Here is a 14,876-nt window from a genome sequence, read left to right as displayed (position 1 = left end):
GGTATTACCTCTCTGGGCGTGTATGTGTATACCGGTATTACCTCTCTGGGCGTGTATGTGTATACCGGTATTACGTCTCTGGGTGTGTATGGGTATACCGGTATTACGTCTCTGGGCGTGTATGTGTATACCGATATTACCTCTCTGGGTGTGTATGGGTATACCGGTATTACGTCTCTGGGCGTGTATGTGTATACCGGTATTACCTCTCTGGGCGTGTATGTGTATACCGGTATTACCTCTCTGGGCGTGTATGTGTATACCGTTATTACCTCTCTGGGCGTGTATGTGTATACCGTTATTACCTCTCTGGGCGTGTACATGTATACAGGTATTACCTCTCTGGGCGTGTACGTGTATACCGGTATTACCTCTCTGGGCGTGTACGTGTATACCGGTATTACCTCTCTGGGCGTGTACGTGTATACCGGTATTACCTCTCTGGGCGTGTATGTGTATACCGGTATTACCTCTCTGGGCGTGTATGTGTATACCGGTATTACCTCTCTGGGCGTGTACGTGTATACCGGTATTACCTCTCTGGGCGTGTATGTGTATACCGGTATTACCTCTCTGGGCGTGTATACCGGTATTACCTCTCTGGGCGTGTATGTGTATACCGGTATTACCTCTCTGGGCGTGTATGTGTATACCGATATTACCTCTCTGGGCGTGTATGTGTATACCGGTATTACCTCTCTGGGCGTGTATGTGTATACCGGTATTACCTCTCTGGGCGTGTATGTGTATACCGGTATTACGTCTCTGGGTGTGTATGGGTATACCGGTATTACGTCTCTGGGCGTGTATGTGTATACCGATATTACCTCTCTGGGTGTGTATGGGTATACCGGTATTACGTCTCTGGGCGTGTATGTGTATACCGGTATTACCTCTCTGGGCGTGTATGTGTATACCGGTATTACCTCTCTGGGCGTGTATGTGTATACCGTTATTACCTCTCTGGGCGTGTATGTGTATACCGTTATTACCTCTCTGGGCGTGTACATGTATACAGGTATTACCTCTCTGGGCGTGTATGTGTATACCGGTATTACCTCTCTGGGCGTGTATGTGTATACCGGTATTACCTCTCTGGGCCTGTATGTGTATACCGGTATTACCTCTCTGGGTGTGTATGCGTCTACCGGTATTACCTCTCTGGGCGTGTATGTGTATACCGGTATTACCTCTATGGGCCTGTATGTGTATACCGGTATTACCTCTCTGGGCGTGTACGTGTATACCGGTATTACCTCTCTGGGCATAGTGACCTGACCGGCTTGGGGGAGCTGCGGGATTTCCCCGAGCAGGGAGAGAGCAGGGCTGTGGCTGGGGGAGCTGGGCAGCTTCCTCTATCCTGATTGGCTGCTGCTAGTAATGCAGCCAATCGGGAGGAGGTGTCAAGGGTCTGAGGGTGAGGCCAAGGAGAGGAGGAAACAGCAAGGAGTGGAAATAGAGGTTATGTGTGTCGAGCGTGAATGTGTGTATCTCGAGCGTGTCACACTTTTCACCATTGTATCCAGTAATTTTGGAGAAGCTGCCTGGCAAGCCTAGCCGTGACACCCGCGAGACAAGATGTTGCAGCTTTTATTGGGTGACACTGGCAATTTTACGTTTTTTAGATTATTTTATTCCTCGGCGACCAGGAGCTTATCCCCCAAATCAAATAAAGTTGCAAAAAAGAACAGATCAGGGTAGATTGCAGTAAATATTAACATTTAAATACATTTCTCATGAGTATGTTCATGGGGAAATGATGATTAATAATACAAGTACTGAGGCTTTTTCCTGCATTGTGTCTGCTCCCAGTCACTGGTATATTGATATATTTCTTTATTGATATGCCTCTATTTCGTGAACAAACATTCAGAAATACTCAAACTGTGTAAAGAAAGAAAAATATATATGTTTTTAACCGCTGCTTCTGAAAATAATTATATGTGTGAAGAAAATAATACATTTGGCGATAAATGGCAGGTGAGAAGGCGGATCAAACTGAGCGCGGAAACTCTACATACAATGGGCTGGAATCTTTGTAAAGGGGCGATGTCTGAGATTATTTGTTTAACGTGTTTGAAGCAGGGGGGTCTGCGTAGCTGAACCCCATTCATTTCAGTTCCGGGGATCCCCTGCTTCCGGAGATACCTTACCTCCGTAGGGGGTCTGCGTAGCTGAACCCCCATTAGTTTCAGCCCCGGGGACCCCCTGCTTCCGGAGATACCTTACCTCCGTAGGGGGTCTGCGTAGCTGAACCCCCAATAATTTCAGCCCCGGGGACCCCCTGCTTCCGGAGATACCTTACCTCCGTAGGGGGTCTGCATAGCTGAACCCTAATAATTTCAGCCCCGGGGACCCCCTGCTTCCGGAGATACCTTACCTCCGTAGGGGGTCTGCATAGCTGAACCCCATTAATTTCAGCCCCGGGGACCCCCTGCTTCCGGAGATACCTTACCTCCGTAGGGGTCTGCGTAGCTGAACCCCCATTAATTTCAGCCCCGGGGACCCCCTGCTTCCGGATATACCTTACCTCCGTAGGGGGTCTGCGTAGCTGAACCCCATTAGATTCAGCTCCGGGGACCCCCTGCTTCCGGAGATACCTTACCTCCGCAGGGGGTCTGCGTAGCTGAACCCCATTAATTTCAGCCCCGGGGACCCCCTGCTTCCGGAGATACCTTACCTCCGCAGGGGGTCTGCGTAGCTGAACCCCATTAATTTCAGCTCCGGGGACCCCCTGCTTCCGGAGATACCTAACCTCCGTAGGGGGTCTGCGTAGCTGAACCCCATTAATTTCAGCTCCGGGGAACCCCTGCTTCCGGAGATACCTCCGTAGGGGGTCTGCGTAGCTGAACCCCATTAATTTCAGCTCCGGGGACCCCCCGTCTTCCGGAGATACCTCCGTAGGGGGTCTGCGTAGCTGAACCCCATTAATTTCAGCTCCGGGGACCCCCTGCTTCCGGAGATACCTTACCTCCGTAGGGGGTCTGCGTAGCTGAACCCCATTAATTTCAGCCCCGGGGACCCCCTGCTTCCGGATATACCTTACCTCCGTAGGGGGTCTGCATAGCTGAACCCCATTAATTTCAGCTCCGGGGACCCCTGCTTCCGGAGATACCTCCGTAGGGGGTCTGCGTAGCTGAACCCCATTAATTTCAGCCCCGGGGACCCCCTGCTTCCGGAGATACCTTCCCTCCGTAGGGGGTCTGCGTAGCTGAAACCCCATTAGTTTCAGCTCCGGGGACCCCCTGCTTCCGGAGATACCTTCCCTCCGTAGGGGGTCTGCGTAGCTGAAACCCCATTAGTTTCAGCTCCGGGGACCCCCTGCTTCCGGAGATACCTTACCTCCGCAGGGGGTCTGCGTAGCTGCTGTGGCTCGCTAGCTAGAATCACGTGGGCCAATAGGAAGCTGTGATGTCACCCGGGGCGGCTTCCTGCTGGCCCACGTTACGCGGGAGCTTTAAACTTTCCTGAGATACCGCCGGCCCCTTTGGAGGTCTCTCTCTGGAAGCGGGGGGTCCCCGAAGCTGAAATTAACGGGGTTCTGCTCAGGGGGGTTCTGCACAACGAATCGCCCGCCTGGATTGCTCCTTTGAGGCTTATGGTTTATTTCTTAGGCTACGGCGGTTCAGAATCTGATTTTATAATAGACACAGAAATGGAGGAAAATGACGGCGAGTTATAAAATAATAGTTATTATTCATACTTGCATTAAATAACTCATCTCCACAGTGCTGGAGTTAAAATGTTGCCGCCCACGGGCACCGACCTTTTTGCCGCCCTCCTCCTTCTGCAGCGTCGCGGTGTCACGATGCCATGTGATGTCACATTGTCATGGGAACGTGTCGCCATGTGACGCCGCAGCGATGCTACAGAAGGAGGAGGGCGCGCGCCAAGGAGAACGTAAGAGACCTTTACAGAGGCCTCACGCTCTACCCCGGCAATCAGTGGGGGGAAGAGAACGGGGCCTCTGTGTGTGTGTGTGTGTGTGTTTGTATAAACTGGCACTGCCTCGCTAGCTCCAACCTTCTCAGTGCTCGGTTAGCTGCACAGAAGCGGGCGGCTTTGGCTAGTTCCTTATTGCTTTTTGGTCTATTGGTTTCATAAAGTAAAAAGCCTAGTACCAGAGTAGGCAGGAAGCAGGGGGTATCGGCAGGAAGCTGGGGGTATCGGCAGGAAGCTGGGGGTATCGGCAGGAAGCTGGGGGTATCGGCAGGAAGCTGGGGGTATCGGCAGGAAGCTGGGGGTATCGGCAGGAAGCTGGGGGTATCGGCAGGAAGCTGGGGGTATCGGCAGGAAGCTGGGGGTATCGGCAGGAAGCTGGGGGTATCGGCAGGAAGCTGGGGGTATCGGCAGGAAGCAGGGGGTATCGGCAGGAAGCAGGGGGTATCGGCAGGAAGCTGGGGGAATAGAATGAAATCACACAAAGGATTCTGGGGCTGATGTTCACCCCTTTACTGTAATAGTGGCCAACAATTATGCTTTATGAGGGCGTCCAATGTCTTATTACAGGCAGGAATTCAGCACTATTAATAAAAGAAAATCACGCCTGATCCTATTTAAAGGAATAAAAATAGAGGCCCTCCCTGTGCAATAAATGTATCACCTCTGGAAGACCAGTGGGAGGCCTCTATTCCTATTCCTATGACACCGGTGGTTCTGCTTCCAGTGGTACTGGTACTGTTTTGTAACCTGGTACCGTGAGTGCACCTTTTCCTGGATTACTTTGATCCTATTTAAAAACATAATAATTGCTGCTTAGAAACTGCATGTACAATGTTAGTAAAACACATGCGTTACGTATTGGTGGGCATAGATGGAGCACAGCCGAAGAAATCCTGCTTCTGGTTTCCAGAGAAGGAAAAATAGGCAGGCACTCCAAACTGACGAAATGAGGAGTTTATTGCAAGCTAAACATACAGAAAAAACGGACGACATGAACGCACCTACGCGTTTCATGCAACAGCACTTTATCAAGGTGTACAAGGTAATGAAAAAGGCTGCTATTTATTACTCACAGGAGCTGTCCGTCGCATCATATGAATGACGTCATCAGCGCGCGTCCGCGGACGTCGCCGCGCTGACGTCACGTACATCCCTATGGGCTGGGCAGATCAGGTGGTATGTGATTTTTTCATTCAATAAACTTTATTCAAACATGACAATACAAACAGAATGTATGGTTAAAAAAACGTAAATCTTGTTGCTTAAACTGCAGCAGCCCTGAAAATATAATGTTGTAAGGAGGACATAAAAAGCAAGAGATAATATAATAGTTCATAGCAATGATATAAAACATAACCCATATACATGATCTCTTGTTAAGATGTCTATATCTGTATAACAACATACATATATAAAGTCAGGGCAAAAAATTTAAAAAACCTTGTAGTTCCCAGCGGACAAAGTGTCAATGTGTATGAAATATGTATAATCAAAAGTATAGCTGTTATTAACTCATATATCCCCATATATATATATATATACAGGAGAATAAATGTATTAATAATATTATAGTTGAAACACTAAATGATTAAGCATACACACATTGACAGATGTTGTAAGAATATTGATAAGGACCCTAAGATAGTACAAAAAGGATTCACATGAACATTGAGTGGGAGGGCATTAAAATAAATAAATAAGTTCAACACCCTAAGTAGTGAGTATTATAATAATATAGTGACCAAAAAATTATCACATTAAATATATTCTAAAATATAATAATGCATAAAAAATATATATATATTTATATATATACATTGTAAATGTAAAATATTATGTATGTATATAATGGAAATTTCACAAAAATGTTGCTTAAATCACAAAAAATTACTTAGATCCCAATCAATGTTCATGCCTAGCTCAAGGTGAAGATCCAGTATGCTTCACGTCTATCTAATTGTTTGATTCTGTCACCACCCCTTGGGGGCATCGGAATGTGTTCAATGCCCTGAAATGTGAAAGTACCTTTACTGCCATTCGGACAACTAGCAAAATGTTTGGATACGGGATGATTTTGATCTCCGTTATTAATGAGTCTTAAATGCTCAAGTATCCTAACTTTTAAGCACCTAGTGGTCCTTCCGACATACTGTCGGCCACATCCACATTTTAACAAATAGATAATAAAGGTGGAATTACAATTAATAAATGACTTGATATTATAAGTCATTCTTGTAATGAATGAACAAAATGTTTTACTTTGGTTCATTTTAGGACATACCTTGCAATGAGTGCAAGAGTATGATCCTTTAGGCAGCAAGGATTGTTCCACATTTTTTGATCCAAAAAGACTGGGTGATAATGAATTGGACAAAGTTTTGGCACGCTTAAAGATAACATTCGGGCCTGCCGCCACATATGGCTTCAAAACAGGATCTAAAGATAACACATTCCAATGTTTTCTTAAAATACATTTAATAGCTCCTGCTTGTCTGCTGAATGAGGTAATCAAGGAGGGACTGTCATTAGATCTTATTGGTTTTGGTTAATGTCTCAACAAGGATGTCCTATCCATAGTTGAGACCTCCTTAATAGATATGTCTAAGTCCCTCCTATTATAACCCCTCTGCAGAAAGCGTCTATATAGGTCATTTACCTGAAGTTGATAGTCATAATCACTCGAGCAATTACGATGCGCTCTAATAAACTGGCTTTTAGGTATCCCTCTGAACATGGCAGGAGGATGACAGCTGCTGGGCCTTAAAAATGTATTACAGGAATTTGGTTTTCGATAAAGTGTAGTCTGAATGTTGAGTGTAGTATCAATATATAAACATAAATCCAAGTAGTTTATGTGTTCTAGGTGATAAGAGTGAGTGAAGGAAAGATTAAACTAATTAGTGTTAAGTGCTAAAATAAATTTGTGCAGTGTAGTGATATCACCTTCCCAAATGAGTAATAGGTCATAAATATAATGCTTATAAAATAGAATGTGCTCCCTATACTTGTTCAGTCCTCCAAACCCGTGTAACAGTTCCCACCACCCCATAAAGAGGTTAGCGTAGCATGGAGCAAAACTAGTGCCCATTGCTGTTCCACGTGTTTGGAGATAGTGAACCCCATTGAATAGAAAAAAATTGTGCGTCAAAAGATAGTGAATAGAATCTAAAATAAAAGTGATTTGTGCAGGTGATAAATCAGACCGATTGAGGAAATAGCCAGCAGCTGTCAATCCATGCTCATGGGATATGACAGTATATAGAGATGTGATATCTAGTGTCACCCACATCATATTGCATTTCCATTCAAAGCCATCAAGAGTAGTGATTAAATCACTGCTATCTCGAATATAGGACGGCAATTGTTGCACCAAGGGTTGAAGAAAATGGTCCACATAGCGTGAAACACCATCTCCCAAAGAATCAATACTAGAAACAATTGGCCTCCCAAGGGGGGGGGGGGGGAGACCAATGTTTTATGAATCTTTGGGAGATGGTGAAACACTGCCTTTTTCATTACCTTGTACACCTTGATAAAGTGCTATTGCATGAAACGCGTAGGTGCGTTCATGTAGTCCGTTTTTTCTGTATGTTTAGCTTGCAATAAACTCATCATTTCGTCAGTTTGGAGTGCCTGCCTATTTTTCCTTCTCTGGAAACCAGAAGCAGGATTTCTTCGGCTGTGCTCCATCTACGCCCACCAATACTTTGAATTTACATCGGATGGATTGCACGCCCCAGATGATGAGAGTGTCCCATTCAATGTACAGGTAAAGAGCTGCAGTGCCTTATTGTCTCCTGTACACAATACGGATATTATCCATTTATACATATTATCTGGTCGGGTGTTTATTGAAGTGTACGTAGTTGTGGATGTCATGCAAACTCCACTAGACACTTATCCCTTCCAGCTTTTCCTTTCTACAATATTGGGGACACTCCACCTTCATCAGGACAATTATTCATGATATAATCATTTTCTACAAAGGGAACCTTCTTCAATTGTTGAGCACCACACTCACTACTTTTCTTTTTTTTCACATTCGTTACGTGCAAGGAAATAACATTCATTTAATCAGGGTCACCAACGCGATGGGAAAATAGCTTGTGCGACTTAAAGGTAAAGATTACAATGCCATAGACTTGGATGTCAAACCGTATCCCATATGCTTTTATTAGGGTCCTCCGCTCTTTCCCATCTTGGCTTTTGTAGTACCTTGCAAACCTGGAGAAGAATTAATAATAATTATTATATAATAATAATATTAGGCAAGGGATCCGAGTTACACAGCAAAGAAACGTTCTCTGAAGACGTCCATCTTTCTGCGCATTTATACATATTGTTCCGGACTTTTCACTTTGCTAAGAAATATATTTATGAAAATTAGAAGCCCTTTAAATATTATCGAACTTTTAGGAGTTTATTAAATTCGAGGACCGTCACCTAACATTTATATTATTATGTTAAAATGATTTCACTTGTATGGATGGAGGTATATCTTTATTTATATAACACCATTAATGTATATATTGTAGCTCTTATATTGCAGCCTTATTTAAACAGGGTTTCGTTTTTTATTTATAAAATGTGTTACCAGGAAGTAATACAGTGAGAGTTACCTCTTGTTTTCAAGTATGTCCTGGGCACAGAGTTATAACGACAGATACATGGTTACAAATACATAGTTACATAAGTGAACAGGGTTATACATTACAGTATATACAAGACAGTGCATGCACAGTTAGAGATAATATATATTACTAGCTGAGAGCCCCGGCGTTGCCCGGGATGTTTGTGGTGTGGGTGTGGCATTTGGGTGAGGAGTGGTCAACGCGGCCCATGTGCGGTGGTAGTGCTGCTGTGGCTGTACTGATGGTGATTGTATCGGTGTGCTGATTTGGGAGGGTTTGGTGCTGATGTGGGGGTGCGGATGTGGGTGTGCCGATGGGGAGGTGCAAAGGTGCCGATGTGTGGGTGCTGATGGTGTTGATGGGGGCTGAGAATGGCGGGGAGCCGAGAATGCCAGTGTGCTGGGGGGGCATGGGATAGCGGTGTGCTGATGTGGTGGTGCTGGGGATAGTGTGTGTGTGTGTGTATACATGTGTGTGTATACACGTGTGTGTGTGTGTGTATACGTGTGTGTATACACGTGTGTGTATACATGTGTGTGTGTATACATTATGTGTATGTATACGTGTGTATGTCTACATGTGTGTGTGTATGTCTCCATGTGTGTGTGTACGTGTACATGTGTGTGAGTATACGTGTACATGTGTGTGTGTACGTGTCTACGTGTACATGTGTGTGTGTCTACGTGCGTGTGTGTCTACGTGTGTATATGTGTCTATGTGTGTGTGTGTATACGTGTGTGTGTGTGTGTATACGTGTGTGTGTGTGTACGTGTGTGTGTGTGCGTCTACGTGTGTGTGTGTGTCTACGTGTGCCTGTATGTATACGTGTGTGAATACGTGTGTCTACATGTGTGTGTGTATACGTGTGTCTACGTGTGTGTGTATGTGTGCGCCTACGTGTGTGTGTGTATACGTGTGTGTGTGTGTGTGTGTGTACGTGTGTATACGTGTGTGTATATACGTGTGTATACGTGTGTGTGTAAACGTGTGTCTGTGTGTATACGTGTGTCTGTGTGTATAGGTGTGTCTGTGTGTGTGTGTATTCGTGTGTGTGTGTTTACGTGTGTCTGTGTGTGTACGTGTGTCTGTGTGTGTACGTGTGTCTGTGTGTGTACGTGTGTCTGTGTGTGTACGTGTGTCTGTGTGTGTACGTGTGTCTGTGTGTGTACGTGTGTGTGTACGTGTGTCTGTGTGTACGTGTGTACGTGTGTCTACGTGTGTCTACGTGTGTCTACGTGTGTCTGTGTGTCTACGTGTGTCTACATGTGTCTACGTGTGTCTGTGTGTCTACGTGTGTCTGTGTGTATACGTGTGTCTGTGTGTATACGTGTGTCTGTGTGTATACGTGTGTCTGTGTGTATACGTGTGTCTGTGTGTATACGTGTGTGTGTGTGTGTGTGTATAGGTGTGTGTATGTATAGGTGTGTGTGTGTGTCTACGTGTGTGTGTGTGTGTGTGTCTGTCTACGTGTTTGTGTCTGTCTACATGTGTGTGTGTGTGTGTCTGTCTACATGTGTGTGTGTGTCTACATGTGTGTGTCTGTGGACATGTGTGTGTGTCTACATGTGTGTGTCTGTGGACATGTGTGTGTGTCTGTCGACGTGTGTGTGTGTGCCTACATGTGTGTGTGTGTGCCTACATGTGTGTGTGTGTGTGCCTACATGTGTGTGTGTGTGCCTACATGTGTGTGTGTGTGTGCCTACATGTGTGTGTGTGTGCCTACATGTGTGTGTGTACATGTGCGTGTGTGTGTGTGTGCCTACATGTGTGTGTGTGTGTGTCTACATGTGTGTGTGTGTGTGTGTGTGTGTGTGTGTGTGTGTGCCTACGTGTGTGTGTGTGTGTGTGTGTGTGTGTGTGTGTGTGTGTGTGTGTGTGTGTGTGTGTGTGTGTGTGTGTGTGTGTGTGTGTGTGTGTGTGTGTGTGTGTGTGTGTGTAGCTGAGAGACCCGGCGTTGCCCGTGAGTTAAATTTCCCGCTAGGAGGAGGGGGAGAGCGGACGGAAGGAGAGGGAGAGCGGACGGAAGGAGAGGGAGAGGGAGAGCGGACGGGAGGGCGGACGGAGAGCGGACGGGAGGGCGGACGGAGAGCGGACTGATAGCGGACGGGAGGGCGGACGGGAGGGCGGACGGAGAGCGGACGGGAGGGCGGACGGGAGGGCGGACGGAGAGCGGACGGGAGGGCGGACGGAGAGCGGACGGAGAGCGGATGGGAGGGCGGACGGAGCTGGCGGGAGGGCGAACGGAGAGCGGGCGGGAGGGCGGACGGAGAGCGGGCGGGAGGGCGGACGGAGAGCGGGCGGGAGGGCGGACGGAGAGCGAGCGGGAGGGCGGACGGAGAGCGGGCGGGAGGGCGGACGGGAGGGCGGACGGAGAGCGGACGGAAGGGCGGACGGAGAGCGGACGGGAGGGCGGACGGAGAGCGGACGGGAGGGCGGACGGGAGGAGGAGGGGGGGAGAGCGGACGGGAGGAGGAGGAGGGGGGGAGAGCGGACGGGAGGAGGAGGAGGGGGGGGGAGAGTGGACGGGAGGAGGAGGAGGGGGGGAGAGTGGACAGGAGGGGGGTGGGTTGGTTAAAATTTCCGGGTCTCTCCTCTCCACTCCCCCTGTATGTTTCTCCGCTCCCCCCCTCTCTCTCCCCTCCTGCCCCCCCCCCATGTGACACAGACACACACACACAGTGACACACACAGTGAGAGACACACACACAGTGTCACACACACACAGTGAGAGACACACACACAGTGAGAGACACACACACAGTGTCACACACACTCACACAGTGAGACACACACAGTGAGACCCATACACACACACACACAGTGACACACACACACAGTGACACACACACACACACACAGTGACACACACACACAGTGACACACACACACACACACACAGTGACACACACACACAGTGACACAGTGACACACACACACACACACACACGTCACCTCTCCTTCGGGGCGCCGCCATCTTAGGTGCCGCGTGTCCCCCCGCCGTGGAGGGAGGTGAGTGCGGGAGGGAGTAGAGCGGGAGGGAGGTGAGTGCGGGAGTGGAGCGGGAGGGAGGTGAGTGCGGGAGGGAGTGGAGCGGCTTCCGGCCGCCTCTTAGGTGCCGCGTGTGCCAACCCCCGCCAGGGAGGGAGTGGAGCGGGAGGGAATGGAGCGGCTTCCGGGCGCCTCTTAGGTGGGCGCGTGTCCCCCCGCCGGGGAGGGACTGGGAGGGAATGGAGTGGGAGGTGAGTGGAGCAGGAGGGAATGGAGTGAGAGGGAGGTGAGTGGAGCGGGAGGGAATGGAGCGGCTTCCGGGCGCCTCTTAGGTGGGCGCGTGTCCCCCCGCCGGGGAGGGACTGGGAGGGAATGGAGTGGGAGGTGAGTGGAGCGGGAGGGAATGGAGTGAGAGGGAGGTGAGTGAAGCGGGAGGGAGTGGACGGCTTCCGGGCGCCGCCGGGGAGGGAGTGGAGCGGGAGGGAATGGAGTGGGAGGGAGGTGAGTGTGATGGGGGGGGGGGAGAGGACAGAGAGGTGTGTGTGTGTGTGTGTGTGTGTGTGTGTGTGTGTGTGTGTGTGTGTGTGACACTGTGTGTGTGTGTTTTTTTTTTTTTTTTGTGGACCTTTGGCCCGTCACTCCGCCTCAGGCCAATGAGAGGTGTGGGGGGCGGGCCAAGGGGGTGGTGTGAGTGTGTGAGGCCAATGAGAGGTGTGCAGGGGCGGGCGGCCCAAGGGACCAATGAGATTGCCGCTAGGGACACCGGACATCCAGGCAGGCAGGCAGGCAGGCAGGCAGGCAAACATACAGTGCTTTCACTAATATAGTATAAAAGATAGGCGTATGTAACAGTTACAGACCAGATTAAAATGTGAGACAGCTTTAGTTTTGAAAGAACTTAGTCTGGCGGCTGTGACAGTCTCTGTTAGGTTGTTCCAGTTTTGGGGTGCATGCCAAGAGAAGGAGGAGGAGCGTCCGGATACTTTGCTGAACCTTGGGACCATGAACAGTCTTTTGGAGTCAGATCTCAGATAATTACTGCATGTGGTAGGGGTGAGGAGCTTGTTCAGGTAGCTGGGTAGCTTGCCCAGAAAGAATTTAAAGGCAAGACAGGAAAGGTGAACTTTGTGCCTAGACTCTAGTGATGACCAATCTAGTTCTTTGAGCATATCGCAGTGATGTGTGCTGTAGTTGCATTGGAGAACAAAACGGCATATTGAATTGTAGAGGGTGTCAAGTTTGCTAGGGTGGGTTTGGGGTGCCGAGCCATATACTATGTCCCCATAGTCGATAATTGGCATTAGCATCTGCTGTGCGATACGCTTTCTGACAAGCAGACTTAGGGAGGATTTGTTCCTGTAAAGTACACCTAGTTTGGTATAGGTTTTGGATGTCAGGGTATCAATGTGCATCCCAAATGTTAAATGGGAGTCAAACCATATGCCCAAGTATTTAAAACTAGTAACAGGAGTTGGGGTGATATTAGCGTTGATTCTGATCTGGAGCTCAGTCATTGGAAGCTTTAAAAATTTAGCCTTGGTCCCAAATACCATTGTTACAGTCTTGTCAGTGTTTAAAAACAGTTTGTTTTGGGAAATCCAATTTTCAAGTCTCAAAAAGTCAGACTGAAGTATGTGTTCAAGGTCGGAGAGGCTATGGCTGTGTGCATATAAGATTGTGTCATCTGCATACATGTGATTTGAAGCTCCGTTACAAGCTGTAGGAAGATCATTGATGAACACTGAGAAGATTAGTGGCCCCAGAACAGAGCTTTGCGGGACCCCACAGATGATATCTAAGGGGTTGGAGTTAGAGCCTGAGAGACACATGTTGGGATCTACCCGATAAGTAGGAATAAAACCAGTTTAAAGCATGCTTGCCTATTCCAGAGCACTGGAGTTTGTTAAGCAAGATAACATGATCAACAGTATCAAAAGCCTTTGCAAAATCTAGGAATATTGCATAAGTGGGTTGTCCCAGTTCAATTCCACACTGGATCTCATTGCAAACTTTTAGCAGGGTAGTTACCATGGAGTGTTTGGGGAAAAAGTCAGATTGGAATTGGCTAGGGAAATTTGTCTTGGTATAGGAATTGCTTAATTGGGAGTGGACACAATTTTTCCATGACTTTGGATAGTATTGGGAGAAGAGAGATTGGCCTGTAGTGTGATACAGTGTTTTGTCCCCACTTTTGAAGATTGGGACAATTCTGGCAGTTTTCCAGGTCTTAGAGATATGGCCTGCAGACAGGATAGAGTTGACTATGGAAGCAATTGGTTTGGCAATGGCTGGGGCACCAAGTCTTAGGAACTTAGATTGCAGTAAGTCAGGTCCGCATTGGCTGCTTAGTTTTAATTTGAGGAGCGCTTGTGTAATTTCCTCTTCAGATACTGGGCCAAATTGAAAATTGTGGGCAGTGTTGGGGGAGGCGGAGGCTATGGGGGTACTCTCAGAATGAGGTTCATGTTTGTGGTTTGGGTTGCGTTTTGCTAATAAGTTAGTAGCACACCCCACAAAGTTACTATTGAATGCATTTGCAATGTCAGTGGGGTTTGTCAGAGTAATATCCCCCTTAGTGATATTACTTGGTTGTTGATGACCAGAAGGCTGGAATATATTGTTTATAACCCTCTAGAAGTTAGCGGGGTTTGATGTGTTCTGGCGAAGATTGTCAGAGTAATATTGTGCTTTTGCACGTTTAAGTCCCTGTTACAGTATTATTTGTTATTAATATGATTTTCATGTGTATTACTGCGGTGAAGCGCTACAGCATGTACATTAATGGCGCTATATAAACAAAGTAGAAGTCAAGCAGACTTGGGATTTTTATCAATGTGAATTAATTTGGTGATCGACGGGTTGGACCTTTGTCAAGAAGTGTGCTGGACTTCTACTTTGTTCCTATACTACGCGTTCCTTCCGTGCTGCCTTGGTTTCTACTTTTCAGGAGTTCATTAGTACACTGTCTCTACATACATATGTAGCGAGGAGGAAGTCAAGCTGCCCAGAGGATGTCCCTGGCACAGGAGATGGACTTACCTCAGGAGCCTAAAGTAAGGACAATGTAGTCTGCTTGTGTTACACTACCTGTGATTCAGCTATCCCTGAGTTGTCTTTAACCGATAAGTGGGGTAGCTGTCCGGGATAGTTAGGAGTACAATGCGTACTGTGTAGTTAGTGCTCAGAGCGGAGCTAAGCATTTTGTTTCAAAGTTGCATTGTTTTATGCCTGTAAGCATAAACCTGCTAACAGATTCTCATGCCTCCTGCCGTTAATATGAGAGCAAAGATCCTGCAACGTGACCGAGTTGTCACT

The 14,876-nt window shown here is 47.6% G+C and overlaps 1 protein-coding gene across 7 annotated transcripts in view; it reads right to left on the bottom strand.

The window, feature by feature from the left end:
• Positions 1–14,876, bottom strand: part of P2RX7 (purinergic receptor P2X 7) — a 77,311-nt gene that overhangs the window by 11,853 nt on the left and 50,582 nt on the right. For all 7 annotated transcript variants that reach the window (XM_075568216.1, XM_075568217.1, XM_075568218.1 and 4 more), the window contains one exon: positions 8,073–8,166. In XM_075568216.1, coding sequence (XP_075424331.1) covers positions 8,073–8,166 — 94 coding nt within the window. The remainder of the gene's footprint in view (positions 1–8,072; positions 8,167–14,876) is intronic.

The sequence above is a fragment of the Ascaphus truei genome, chromosome 13 (assembly GCF_040206685.1).
Source record: "Ascaphus truei isolate aAscTru1 chromosome 13, aAscTru1.hap1, whole genome shotgun sequence".
Classification (NCBI taxonomy): domain Eukaryota; kingdom Metazoa; phylum Chordata; class Amphibia; order Anura; family Ascaphidae; genus Ascaphus; species Ascaphus truei.
The sequence above is the reverse complement of the archived record's forward strand: the minus strand, read 5'-3'. Positions and strand labels throughout refer to the sequence as shown.